Here is a 15,077-nt window from a genome sequence, read left to right as displayed (position 1 = left end):
CTCCGGACCCATGTTTTAATTGGTCTCCGACACATTTTTATGGTATAATATCCCTTTTTTGTTTGTCTACTACAAAATAATTATACTTTTTTTTCTCCAAAAGACCTTCAGAAAGTATAACATTTTCAGAAATCAAACAGAAATGTCAAATATTTTTTTAAAGATAATTTAATTAAAGGACCACTTCGCCATTTTTCAACCTCACTAATGTTCATGATAAAATGCCACCATTTTTTTCAACCTCACTGATGTTCATGATAAGGTTTGGGAACTACTGTTCCAGCACCACCAGGAGGCATAACTTTTAGATTTGGGAGCAAAAATCAACAACTGCTAGAAAAGAGACATCTAAAGGGGTAGAGCACCTACCTTGGTACGAGACCACAGGGTGCTCCTTCCTGGCGCATTCGCTGGAGCGCAGAGGCGGGGCGCTAGGGGGCGCTGGTGAGGGTGTGGGCGTGGGCTGCTGGGCGGGACAGACGGACAGGAACAGCACGAACACGAAGCCAGAGGCGGGGAGGGACGTCGTCCCCCGCCCCCCGGACGTAACCATGGCTACAACCAACCACGCCCCGGCTTCCCTAATCTGGTCCTTGATGGGACACACCTGTGGAAACAAAGGAGGTCGTCTTGTTTAATGTATGTCAGTGGTTTTCATCAATTTTTTATATCGACGTCCATTATTTATTGGGTATTTATTTGAGCCACGGACCACTAGTTGACGTTTAGCCTCTCAGACCCAAGACTAAAGGATATTTTTGTTATCGTTGGATAACGTTTTGTCCACAATTCCATGCTGTATTGATGTTGGTACCATATAGGTGAGATGACGATATAGGAGAGATGGCAAACGTTGGTCAAAATGACAATTCTTCTACATTCTCTAATTGTGTGGACTTCATTGCAAATGAATAATGCCGATGTTTAGCAATAACTTAACTCTTGAGAGCAAAATGAAATGAAACCAAATTAAAATGAAATGAAACCAATGCAATGAATTTCATTTTACGGTCTCACGAGTTAAAGGTCTTTTAGGGGTCCATTTGGTTACCAACTCTCCATCATTATAGCTGGGGACCACCTGGAACCCCCTCTCAAGGACCACCAGGATTTATGTCAATTATGACAGCTGCCATGTCAAGGACACGCACATTACTATGTATTTTATTGTGGGGCGTCTATGTACCTTTATTTAAAAGTGACACGCACACACCCATACTGCTCTCTCGTGATTTCTGCCGAAAGTACGGAACCTTGGAACACTGGCCAGACGCTAATGGCTAATGTTGCGTTATAATGTGTCTATGGTGCAGAAGGAATGAAATTCTATGCGAGAATCACAAAGAAAGAAGCGAGAAAGACGATGAGAAATAGAGAGAAAGAATGAACAGGCAGTGTGGAACTGCATGAGCGAAAGGTCCAAGGTTTAGAATTTCTTGCAATCCCGCTTGTAGGATCCAATTAAATAAAATACATCACGTATGTATGTATTCAACCATGTCTTACACTGTTCCTGCAACACAGCACGCACGCACGCACGCACAGACAGACAGACAGACAGACAGACAGACAGACAGACAGACAGACAGACAGACAGACAGACAGACAGACAGACAGACAGACAGACAGACAGACAGACAGACAGACAGACAGACAGAGTAATACATTGTCTGCTGAGTATATTATACATACTGTATGCTTAGTTAGGCTTCAAATAGCTCAGGATAAGTGTTTCTAATTGTGTTATATGCACAGTACCGGAGTGTTCATTTACAATTTACAATTTAGGCAGAGGCTCTTAATCCAGAGGGACTTACATTAAGCAAGAAGAAAAAGCATGGCAATACATCACATAGAAAAGTAGTTATCATGAATCATACGTAAGCTAAGAACGTAACAGTGGAATATCTACAGTATATAATGAAACTATGCATGTATACTTTATAGTGCTATATGATTACATAAAATGCTATCCACGTCTACATAAAATGCTATCCACGTCTACATAAAATGCTATCCACGTCTACATAAAATGCTATCCACGTCTACATAAAATGCTATCCAAGTCTACATAAAATGCTATCCAAGTCTACATAAAATGCTATCCAAGTCTACATAAGTTAGGCCTTTGCATTCGCCTGTAAGGTCGTCAATTAACTCATTTAACACTCACCTCACTTAACTCATTTAACATTCACCCCATTTAACTCATTTAACATTGACCTCATTTAACTCTGAGAGTATAAACATTCCATAAGGGACCCCTTCCAGTACTCTACAATAAATGTATTCAGTTATTCATTCATTCATTCATTAGTGCAGTGACCGTGGGCATTTGCTTGAAATTTCACTACTGTAGCATTGACTATATATATACTCACAGAAACACCAAGTATTGGAAGATAAATTAGGCAAACATATTGATCAAACACCCATTAGGCTGCCCCTGCGTTGCTCATTTGAGAGCGCAATGCGACCCAGATGTAACGAGGTTAGAACGTGGAGGTCTCAACAAAGAACTTCCTATTGTTTTCGTTGACTAATACTATGACAAAAAAAAATCGTCAACTACCTTTTTTCACTGACAAAAACGACATAAAACTAAGCCATGATGACTAAAACTATGACTAAATATACGGACAATTTCAGCTGAGACGCGTTGTGAGCTTGTAGATGGGCTATTTTCAGCAAGTGTAAAAACAGTCATTACGATGGCATCAAGGCCCGCCGAAACACATTTTAGTCGACTAAATCAACTGAAGATTCAGTCGACTAAAGTCTTATGATATTTAGTCGACTAAAACTAGACTTCCAGGTGACTAAAATATGACTAAAACTAAATGAAGTTTCTGTCCAAAGAAAATAGAAATTTGCTGCCAAAAACAACACTGAAGAAATGCAGTGTTGATTTTGTCGACTAAAACTTAGGCAGAAAAATGTTTTTCACTAATAGAAACAAAATATGCACCCGTTTCCAGTGTCCAATGAGCCTTTGTGTTTTGTGTGTGATGGATGTCCGTGGACAATATTAATATTAATACAATATTAATCTGGGGTTCCTTGATATGAAGAAATGTGGGTACCACTGGTTTAAACAACATTAGGAAGCAAGCCCAAATAGGCAACTACTGTACACTTTAGGAAACAAGCCCAACTACCAATATTTACAAGCAACTTTACAGAAAAACAAGCCAAAGGTTGCTTATAATAAGCAACACTGGCTGAATAGGAAGTGTGGAGGAAGTGAAGCACACACAAGTACACCCAGTACATTCCCACAGAAACAGGTGAATAAAACAACATGAAAACTAAGTTATGATGACCACAACTATGACAAAAATATATTGACAATTTCTTCAACAAATTAAAAAAAACTAGACCAAAATGTTAGGGAGGGACTAGTGGAGAAGAGATCCAGTTTTTTGCTAGGTTGCATTCCGAAAATACCAGATCTACAAGCTCACCAGTTCACAACGAGCTGAGGACTTTCGATTGAGGACTTTCAATTTGATTTTCATTGACCACATGAATTGGCTAATGGCTAAGCCTAAAACATTAGCGTCAATACAGAAACACAGACCGCAAACAAAGGCTGCTCTTAGTTGCACTGCTTGCCTGGACTGCATGTAGGGAGCTGAGAGAGACCAATTAAGACCACAAGACAAACCTTGGAACCAGGCCTGTGCGTGCGTGCGTGCGTGCGTGCGTGCGTGCGTGCGTGCGTGCGTGCGATAGAGTAGGGGTCTGGGTTGCATCCATCTGCCTCTAACCGCCAACACATTTTGCGAGTGATTGAGGCCAACTGTAAACATGGTCCATCCCTGGCACCAGAACACTGGGTTATCTGATCCACAATCTAGTGCGATTTGGCTGTGTGTGTGTGTGTGTGTGTGTGTGTGTGTGTGTGTGTGTGTGTGTGTGTGTGTGTGTGTGCGTGCGTGGATGTTTATGTGATCATGCAGGAGGTTGTGTGGGAATGTACAGTGTACTTGTGTACGTGTGTGTGTGTGTGCGCATGCGTGTGGCATGCATGTTTGTGTTACACCATTACTGACAAAAGGAACAGAGGTAATTAAAATGCTAATTCAAAGTATACTGACAGAGAGAGAGAGAGAGAGAGGGAGAGAGAGAGAGAGAGAGAGATAGAGAGAGAAAGAGGGCAATAGGTAGAGAGAGAAGCAAGAAAGAGCGGGGGAGACACTGAAACAGTAAGTAACTAAATACAGATGGAGAGAAACGGAAAGGGAAAGTAATCTGTAGAATCTGGCTTCATCTACTTCACGTTCGATTAAGACAGGAGATGTCGAGCCCGGTGAGAGATTTTCATAACCCGATGTTTTTTTGTATGATTTACAAACACAAGCGTAAGCTTCAAAATCTAACCTCCTCAGCAAAAATGTCTGTTCAACAATGCCATGTGTGAAAAAAAAAAGCCAAATCACTTTTGACTCCAAAGCCCTCTCTCCCACCCCTCGCACTTACAGCAGGAGGGCTTGACCCCGTGACCTCAAAGCCTGAGGGAGTCTGACTGACAGACAGAAAGACAAACACACGTCTGGAGAGGATTTGGAAGAGGTTGACACTACTATCTTAAAATCCAGACTTACATGTTTGGGCCATTTTAACCAATTTAGACCCACTTTGAAAGAATATATATTCAAAGTTTTGCTCCACATTTGTACGATTTCTCAGAAATAGCAGACCTACAAGCTCGTAGCGCACCACCCACTCGGTGGCGCGCTATGAGCTTGTAGATCTGCTATTTTTCAATAGCTAAATTATAACATATATTTAAAACACCAAAAGGGGTTCCCGCCCCAAAATGGGTTAAAGCCACAATCCAAAGCAAGCGCCAACTAGGGCATTAAGCAACTAGCCGACTAGTTTACTACTATACTAGCCAAATATCTCTAATACGGCCGTGCCCAACTTTTACAAATGGAAGGGACCTCCTGCCCTGCCTCCCTCAAGACAGAGAATCAGCCAGAATTAGTCCCGTCAGAGTTGTGAGCTTGTAATGTATAGTTATTCCATTTGTTTCTTAAAACATCGTTTTCAACAACACAAATTTTGTATGGGGATCGCTGGCACCAAAACGCTTTCAGATAGAGATCTGTGGGCCAAAATACATATTCATTTGGCGGTCCTTAATTATGAACAGTTTGAGAACCACCGCTCTATTCTATGTATCTATTCGCACCCTTACTTGTTTTAATGGCGTCTCATTCCGTTCTACTCCGTGGTTTTGTGTGTTGGGCCGTCTCTGGGCTGTCCCTGAAGGAAGGTCCTCACTACCACCACTCAGCGATGCCAGGACACCTGTGAAGGAGCAAGCCGAGGCCAGAAGGTCAAGACTAGAGACATCATTTAGCTCCTATAGTCGATCACAGAGACTCTCGGCAGATGCTGACTGAGGCTCAAACATGTGGATAGTACTACCAGTGGTGGAAAAACATACTCAAATGTGTTGCTTAAGTAAAAGTAGCAAATTAGCAATACTGCAATATAGAAATACTCTGTTACATGTCTGGAATTCAAAATTCACTTAAAATTACTTACTTAAGTACAAAAGCAATACTCATGCCCCTATTTCAAGCCGATCAACAAGCTCACAATGCGCCGCGATGTGGTGCATAGATCGGCTATTTTAATTACCTAAATGTTTATAGGGCCGACGTGGTTAGTGTACGTTTTGTAATAATAATAAAAATCTGCAAAGTAACTAGTAACTAAATAAATGTAGTGGAATAAAAGTACTTTGTCATTTGAAGTACTCCAGTAAAGTAAAAGTACAGTACCTCAAATGTGTACTTAAGTACAGTACTTAATAGCACAGTGGAAAGATGCAGAAAAGAGCACATATAATGCACATATACTATGTACAACCGCCTCGATGCAAACCAGGAAAATGTACTGCTCAGCCCAAAGGGGAATGAATGCCCACAGGCCATGGGAGATATTTGGCTCCTGGTAAATTCACCCTCCTTTGACTTCCACCCCCACTGCGGACGGAAACCCATTCCAGATGGAGCCCCCAGTGTAAAACCACCTGGATTCCAAGTATACGCAGGACTCCCCCCAACTGGGAATTCAATCCCAAGACGTTGAGTTTAGCTCAATAGCCAAGTTATACAAATGCTGAGTGAATCAGTTAATTCCACCAGGGGCCCCGCAGAGCCGACATCAATCCCTAGCTTGGTGACCTAGCCCTGGCTGCAGGTGTTGGCACGATGCTCTATACCTACTGAACAACAAGGATTACCTTTTGTTCAGGCTCAGTTGAGAGAGGCTCTGCACAATGTACACACACATGCTGGCCCATTCCCCCCACCACTACCACCAGGCCTCACACAACATCTCAGAATGCCAACAATTTCCTTAGCAACCAAATTCTCGTGAATGTGTGTAATTTTTCAGTCTATTACGACAGTTGTAAAATCTCATTCGCAATGAGGCGTCGTGGAGTTCTGATAGTCCGGCGGGTCGAGGTGGACGGGTGTGGGAAACTTTGCCCAAATGTGCTGACCTCATCACATTTTGTGCTGACCCTCAACACATTTGTGATGACGGCTATGGCCGTGTTTAGCCCAAGGAGTGCTTTTTGTGCAAAACTAATGCTTGGAATGGATTCATGAAATCATGAAAACCCCCTAGTTTGACATGTCACATGCTACTTAAAGCATAAGGAAAGTTTGACATTTTGACAATTTTGTCCTGCCATAGGATGTTAATGGTAGGGTCACAAGAAACCCCTATAAAAAAAATTGCCCAATATAGTGACAAGCCGGTCAGCAAGTGGATTCATGAATGTATGTATATAGACAATATTTAAGGCCAATAAACTATACGAAATGTCCCACTTTAAACAAAAGAAGCCTGTCGGCTGCCAGACTTTAATTACTTTAATTTAATTTGAGGAGATGGAGACCTCAGCTGACATTCCCACTGTGCGTGTGTCTTTGAGAAAAGGATTCTTGATATTGATTGAACTGAGAGGACGTCGTACTGAAGTGACAACCTCTTAAAACAACTACACCGCCACTGCAAAGACAAAGTGATTATTACCCCAAATGTTTAGCCACAACTAAAATCACCTGATTTGCGTGTCCAAATCAGGTCTTCAACTACTGCTGGTTTCCTATTATTGTACCATTGCATTCACTGGATTTCCCAGCTCTAAATTAGTCTAGATACAGACAGTTACAATGAAAAATTAAAACCAGCAATACTCACTGTACAAGAGACTCATTCCGTTTTGATACAGTGTTATAGTATATGTTGGTCCAGTTTGATGTATTGTAATGGGTTCTGCTGAATTATCTTGCATGCCCTTGAACAGGGTATATGCTCACGATCAGCACTGAGAATTGAACTGAAAACTCTTTAGCCCATTTTGGGGCGGGAAGACCCTTTTGGTGTTGAAAAATCGTGAAAGTGTGGCGCAAAACCTTGGAATATTCTTTCAGGGCGACCGATTTTAACTCAAATCTTTGCTTCTGGGGAGGTCCCTGGAACAACATATTTTCAGATGGGGGTCGGCAGCCAATTACATAAGAAACATAGGTATTTCAGAAAACTGTCAGAATTTAGAAGACATTTTTTAAATTTCGACATCAGGTCTAAATGGGTTAACAACTATACCGTAAGTGGCCCTCTTAATTAATCTGCTATCTCACTGTCAAACCTGGTGAATTAAAGCTGTCTGTGTGTGTGTGTGTGTGTGTGTGTGTGTGTGTGTGTGTGTGTGTGTGTGTGTGTGTGTGCAGGGACTGTATGCACTGTACGTCAGGGGGCCATAGGGTCTACTCAGTATGTGCACACGTGTACTGTTGTCTGTGCGGCGTGTGCGCAACTGCGCATGTGTATGCATGCTCATTCGTCCGGTTGCGTGCATGTGGTGTGCATCACTGAATGCTTATGTGTCGGTGGGCATTGTGTGTGTGTGTGTGTGTGTAATGAATGTGTGCATCTGTGTGTGTGTGTGTGTGTGTGTGTGTGTGTGTGTGTGTGTGTGTGTGCGTGCGTGCGTGTGTGCGAGAGAGAGCACGCATGCATAATGACTATAGGTGTATTGATTGATTTCCTTTGCCACTCTGTCAGATATGTTCCTGCTCTTAGCGGCAGCAGCTCAGGCGTATAGTGACTCTCGCCTCACGCTCAGTCTGCTGTGGAATTGCTATAGCTCCTGCTGCCACTGTGGCTTCAACAGCATGCCCTATACAAGTCAATATGTCACCCTGACCTGCATATACCTCTCCAAACTAATTCTTAAAGACACTCCATTATGCTTAAATCAGACGACTAAAGTCAATATCATTTCAGCTGTACTTTCTTTTTTTTTTTTTTTAAGATATTTTTTTGCGGCTTACGCCTTTATTGATTTTTTAAGGGATAGAAAGTAGGCTGACAGGAAACGGGAGAGAGATGGGGGGATGACATGCGGTAAAGGCCGTGTCGGGTCCGGGAGTCGAACCCGCGGCACACCGCGACTGGATCACCAGTCCGGTGCCCAGACCGTTACGCTACGGCCTGGGCCCAGCTGTACTTTCTTGGCATAGAAATATTTAGATTTTTTTTGAAACAAGAAAATAAATAACAGATCTTCAAGCTCACAACACGCAGCGCATTGTGACCTTGTACTTCTGCTAGTTTCGTTATTTAAAAAAATAAATGTTGACCTCTTCTTGAAAGGTTATTATGAAACTTTTTCAATTAAACACTATTTATCCGCTACCCTTTGCTATAATAGCCATTGCACATAAATGTGTTTTTGACAATGTCTTTAAACACTATTTTTATTTGTGTCTACCATACACACAGTTTTTTTACTTTCCACTTTTCCAAAATATCCTCAGACAATCGGAGCCTGTACATTCTTTTTTTTGAGCGGTACATCCGTATAGACAAAAGGTGGTGAAAAACAACCGTGCTGTTTTCGTGCTCATACCCAGCCAGGCAGGCAGGCAGGCAGGCACCCACCCACCCACCCACCCACCCACCCACCCACCCACCCACCCACACACACACACACACACACACACACACACACACACACACACACACACACACACACACACACACACACACACACACACACACACACACACACACACACACACACACACACACACACACACAGCTCCGTAAGGGAGTGGTTGCACCACTCAAAAAAGTTTTTAAATACAAATGTATTCTATTAGTATTCTCTGCATAAGCATCCTGGCGGAGCTGGACTGCAGATGGAGGGACAGTGATCAGCTGGTCTCTCATGGCTCTCAGGACCCTCAGAGGCAGACCCTCTGCAGACTGGAGCGTGACGCTCCTCCAGACTCAGGGGCAGCGGTGGGAAAAGGCACTCAAATGTTTTACTGAAGTAAAAGTATAAATAATGCAAAGTAAAAGTCCCGCATTCGAAATGTGCTCAAGTAAAAGTACAAAAGTATTGGCATAAAAATGTACATAAAGTACTAAAAGTAAAGGTACTCATATTGCAGAATGTCCCATTTCGCAAGTTCAAAATGTGTACAAGATATTGTGAAAATAGCAGATCTACAAGCACACAATGCGTCGCATTGTGAGCTTGTAGATCGGCTATTTTCAAATGGCCAAAAATGTATATATAGGGCTGGAGTGTTTTCTAATCAAAATTACAATCTTCAAAGTAACTAAAGTTTTCAAAACAATGTAGTGGAGTAAAAGTACAATATTTTGATCCAAAATGTAGAAGTAGTAGAAGTGAGTAGAAGTGAAAGTATTGGATATTGAAAATACTCAAGTATAGTACAAATTCCTCAAAACAGTACTTGGGGGGGGGGGGGGGGGGGGGGGCATTTTGCCAACTCATGAATTCTTATGAAGGACACAGATAACGTTTTATTTTTGTTGGATTAGCATTGTCAGGATTTGTCCTCCATTTGATTTGCTTTGGTTGATGTTGTTTCGCTGTCAGGTTATACCTCAATTACATTTTGAAACGTAACTGTAAACCAAAGTAAACAAAGCCAAGATTGAACAGGAATTACTCCCGCAGTTGCCCTTTTGCCATATCACGTTTTGGTTTTGTGTGGGGATACAGTGCTTAATTTGCAGAAACACCAAGAAAACACCCCATTACATGTCAGAAGAAACTGTAACTGAATTAGTTCTATTGTTAAGTCCTTCATAATGAGTTCGCCAAATGCTCTGGACCTAATTAGACTATAACTATGACTATAATATCAATTACTTCTAGCAGGTTCCATATATAGTACCCATGTTGATGTTTTTTCTACTTGTGTTTTACATTGGAAATTGTGTGTGTATATATTTTTTTCTGCTGCAGTGCACACACACTCCAAATATATGTTCATACTGTATATGCTTTTTTGTCAATGAGAACATGAATCAATCAATCAAACAAACAAAACAAACAAACTGATCTGGAGACATGCAGGCCTCACTCTAGCATGACTTCTTACGTACTCAGTCAGTATGACACATTAAGATATTTTGTATTACTTTCTGGCCTGATTAGAAAGCCAGAATCAATTTTCACTGTAATGATGAAACTCATTTTCCTTGTTATTGATGGTGAAATTGCTTTTCTAACCGCTCCCAGGGAAAAATGGAAACGGTGGTCATGTAGTGTTCACAACAACTGGTCGTTAGTGTTACAACGTTAGTGTATTATATATATATACTGTACCCAGCTAAATGGATTAATATTTCATCAAAATCAGTAACTGCTTTAAGTTAATAGGGTTCTATTTCACAGTAAACTTCAAAAACAACAAATGTGGTTCTGTGTGAGTGTTCATCTAGGTGGGTGTGGAGACTGAGGCAGCATTGCTATACTTAACCAGTAAAACCCATAGACTTTGTTGACTGGCATCCTGCAGGGGATACTTGGTCTCCTCCCCCCCCCCCCCCATCCCCCCCCCTCCTCCGCCCCCCCCCCCCCCCCCCCCCCCCCCTCTACACCAAATCTAGTCACTGAACGTAGCCAATCTGGCTACGTGACACGTTTGCGATGCATTGTGACTTGTGAGCCGATATATATTCTTTCCTGCATGCTCGCCTATTATGAGAAATAGACACTAGAGTTTGTGTGGTTAATGAAGCGATGGGGGCTACAGAGTCTCCACGGCTGGCCCCATGCCTTTGTGCCTGTGGTAACGTCTCCCACAGTGCAGGGGCCGGCCCACTGTCATTGGGGAGCACAATGTTCTGGTGCGCCGTGGCAAAAAAGAAAGCAAAAAAGCACACTTCGACGAAAGTGACACAGAGGTGTCACTCAGCGACTCCGCTCTTTTCATTCCTGCCAGAATCCTATATGTGACTTGCACCACGATTACTTCTAACTTTTTTCCTCGATTTGATTGATAAATGATGTATTTATTTTTCGTAGTGAAAATAGCTGGTCATTTAAATATATATATATATACACCACCATTGTACAATAAAGTATAAAGTGGTTAAATCAATGTAGTCGATGATCAACTTTTTGGTCAAAAAAGGTCAAAGGTAAACATCATACTCGTGAGACAGAAGAAGAGCAGTTTGGTGAAGGCTAGTTTGTCCATCGTTTTGCTATAGTTACAAGCCTACATCTATTTGATTTACTAATTAGAGAATGCTGGGCTTATTGGACACACAGTATAATAATGTATTACTTATTGGCTTTACCGGATTCAGTATTTCATTGGTCGAATCGGAGTCAGGATTTTTAAAGTGAATATTGTAAAGTTTGTTTTTTAAGGTCCATAAGACTGAAGACACTTAAGTGTTTCAGTGCTGATTAAGACCATGTTAACATAGTCAAGTGCAACAGAGTCATATGAACATTAAAAAGAAAAAATCAATAAATCCATTACATCAACTACAATACTACATACGGCAGCAGACAGCATATTTCAATTGCCATCAATGCAATAAGATTTGCGTGTAGTAGTACTGTTTTCCCCTCTATGGTTGGGGAGAGGAGCGCTAAGCGACTGTTTTCCCCTCTATGGTTGGGGAGAGGAGCGCTAAGCGACTGTTTTCCCCTCTATGGTTGGGGAGAGGAGCGCTAAGCGACTGTTTTCCCCTCTATGGTTGGGGAGAGGAGCGCTAAGCGACTGTTTTCCCCTCTATGGTTGGGGAGAGGAGCGCTAAGCGACTGTTTTCCCCTCTATGGTTGGGGAGAGGAGCGCTAAGCGACTGTTTTCCCCTCTATGGTTGGGGGAGAGGAGCGCTAAGCGACTGTTTTCCCCTCTATGGTTGGGGAGAGGAGCGCTAAGCGACTGTTTTCCCCTCTATGGTTGGGGGAGAGGAGCGCTAAGTGACTGTTTTCCCCTCTATGGTTGGGGGAGAGGAGCGCTAAGCGACTGTTTTCCCCCTCTATGGTTGGGGAGAGGAGCGCTAAGCGACTGTTTTCCCCTCTATGGTTGGGGAGAGGAGCGCTAAGCGACTGTTTTCCCCTCTATGGTTGGGGAGAGGAGCGCTAAGCGACTGTTTTCCCCCTCTATGGTTGGGGAGAGGAGCGCTAAGCGACTGTTTTCCCCTCTATGGTAGGGGAGAGGAGCGCTAAGCGACTGTTTTCCCCTCTATGGTTGGGGGAGAGGAGCGCTAAGCGACTGTTTTCCCCTCTATGGTTGGGGAGAGGAGCGCTAAGCGACTGTTTTCCCCTCTATGGTTGGGGAGAGGAGCGCTAAGCGACTGTTTTCCCCTCTATGGTTGGGGAGAGGAGCGCTAAGCGACTGTTTTCCCCTCTATGGTTGGGGAGAGGAGCGCTAAGCGACTGTTTTCCCCTCTATGGTTGGGGAGAGGAGCACTAAGCGACTGTTTTCCCCTCTATGGTTGGGGAGAGGAGCGCTAAGCGACTGTTTTCCCCTCTATGGTTGGGGGAGAGGAGTGCTAAGCGACTGTTTTCCCCTCTATGGTTGGGGAGAGGAGCGCTAAGCGACTGTTTTCCCCTCTATGGTTGGGGGAGAGGAGCACTAAGCGACTGTTTTCCCCTCTATGGTTGGGGAGAGGAGCGCTAAGCGACTGTTTTCCCCCTCTATGGTTGGGGGAGAGGAGCACTAAGCGACTGTTTTCCCCTCTATGGTTGGGGAGAGGAGCACTAAGCGACTGTTTTCCCCTCTATGGTTGGGGGAGAGGAGCGCTAAGCGACTGTTTTCCCCTCTATGGTTGGGGAGAGGAGCGCTAAGCGACTGTTTTCCCCTCTATGGTTGGGGAGAGGAGCACTAAGCGACTGTTTTCCCCTCTATGGTTGGGGAGAGGAGCGCTAAGCGACTGTTTTCCCCTCTATGGTAGGGGAGAGGAGCGCTAAGCGACTGTTTTCCCCTCTATGGTTGGGGGAGAGGAGCGCTAAGCGACTGTTTTCCCCTCTATGGTTGGGGAGAGGAGCGCTAAGCGACTGTTTTCCCCTCTATGGTTGGGGAGAGGAGCACTAAGCGACTGTTTTCCCCTCTATGGTTGGGGAGAGGAGCGCTAAGCGACTGTTTTCCCCTCTATGGTTGGGGAGAGGAGCGCTAAGCGACTGTTTTCCCCTCTATGGTTGGGGAGAGGAGCGCTAAGCGACTGTTTTCCCCTCTATGGTTGGGGAGAGGAGCGCTAAGCGACTGTTTTCCCCTCTATGGTAGGGGAGAGGAGCGCTAAGCGACTGTTTTCCCCTCTATGGTTGGGGAGAGGAGCGCTAAGCGACTGTTTTCCCCTCTATGGTTGGGGAGAGGGAGCACTAAGCGACTGTTTTCCCCTCTATGGTTGGGGGAGAGGAGTGCTAAGCGACTGTTTTCCCCTCTATGGTTGGGGAGAGGAGCGCTAAGCGACTGTTTTCCCCCTCTATGGTTGGGGGAGAGGAGCACTAAGCGACTGTTTTCCCCTCTATGGTTGGGGGAGAGGAGCGCTAAGCGACTGTTTTCCCCCTCTATGGTTGGGGAGAGGAGCGCTAAGCGACTGTTTTTCCCCTCTATGGTTGGGGAGAGGGAGCGCTAAGCGACTGTTTTCCACCTCTATGGTTGGGGGAGAGGAGCGCTAAGCGACTGTTTTCCCCACTATGGTTGGGGGAGAGGAGCGCTAAGCGACTGTTTTCACCTCTATGGTTGGGGAGAGGAGCGCTAAGCGACTGTTTTCACCTCTATGGTTGGGGGAGAGGAGCGCTAAGCGACTGTTTTCCCCTCTATGGTTGGGGAGAGGAGCGCTAAGCGACTGTTTTCCCCTCTATGGTTGGGGAGAGGAGCGCTAAGCGACTGTTTTCACCTCTATGGTTGGGGGAGAGGAGCGCTAAGCGACTGTTTTCCCCTCTATGGTTGGGGAGAGGAGTGCTAAGCGACTGTTTTCCCCTCTATGGTTGGGGAGAGGAGCGCTAAGCGACTGTTTTCACCTCTATGGTTGGGGGAGAGGAGCGCTAAGCGACTGTTTTCCCCTCTATGGTTGGGGAGAGGAGCGCTAAGCGACTGTTTTCCCCTCTATGGTTGGGGAGAGGAGCGCTAAGCGACTGTTTTCCCCTCTATGGTTGGGGAGAGGAGCGCTAAGCGACTGTTTTCCCCTCTATGGTTGGGGAGAGGAGCGCTAAGCGACTGTTTTCCCCTCTATGGTTGGGGGAGAGGAGCGCTAAGTGACTGTTTTCCCCTCTATGGTTGGGGGAGAGGAGCGCTAAGCGACTGTTTTCCCCTCTATGGTTGGGGAGAGGAGCGCTAAGCGACTGTTTTCCCCAGAAGAGGCTGTACTTCATCAGGCAGCTGAGGAAGTTCAGACTTTCAAGGACCATGATGGCTCAGTTTTACACAGCCATCAATGAGTCCATCCTCACACACTCCATCATCACCTGGTTCCCCGCTGCAGCTGCGAAAGATCTCGCCAAGCTGCAATGGGTGATACGCTCTGCAGAGAGGGTTATTGGCCGTCCTCTGCCCTCCCTCAAGTCCCTGCACGACTCCAGGGCATTGAAGAGAGGAAGAAAGATAATGGCCGACCCCTCCCACCCTGGCCACGGCCTCCTCACCCTGCTCCCCTCTGGGAGACGGTTGCGGCTGCTGAAGGCTACAAAAGTCCGCCACAGACTGAGCTTTTTCCCCTCAGCCGCCAGGCTGCTAAATTACTCTGGTTTCCCTCCC

At 44.6% G+C, this 15,077-nt stretch overlaps 1 protein-coding gene across 1 annotated transcript in view; it reads right to left on the bottom strand.

The window, feature by feature from the left end:
- Positions 1-15,077, bottom strand: part of LOC310853820 (semaphorin-5B-like) — a 104,318-nt gene that overhangs the window by 64,369 nt on the left and 24,872 nt on the right. The window contains exons 2-3 of the mRNA XM_083758295.1: positions 5,207-5,319; positions 370-607 (exon numbers count right to left, since the gene is read on the bottom strand). Coding sequence (XP_083614421.1) covers positions 370-553 — 184 coding nt within the window. The 5' untranslated portion in view covers positions 554-607; positions 5,207-5,319. The remainder of the gene's footprint in view (positions 1-369; positions 608-5,206; positions 5,320-15,077) is intronic.

Source organism: Protomyctophum parallelum (assembly GCF_964188405.1).
Source record: "Protomyctophum parallelum genome assembly, chromosome: 23".
NCBI lineage: Eukaryota > Metazoa > Chordata > Actinopteri > Myctophiformes > Myctophidae > Protomyctophum > Protomyctophum parallelum.
The sequence above is the reverse complement of the archived record's forward strand: the minus strand, read 5'-3'. Positions and strand labels throughout refer to the sequence as shown.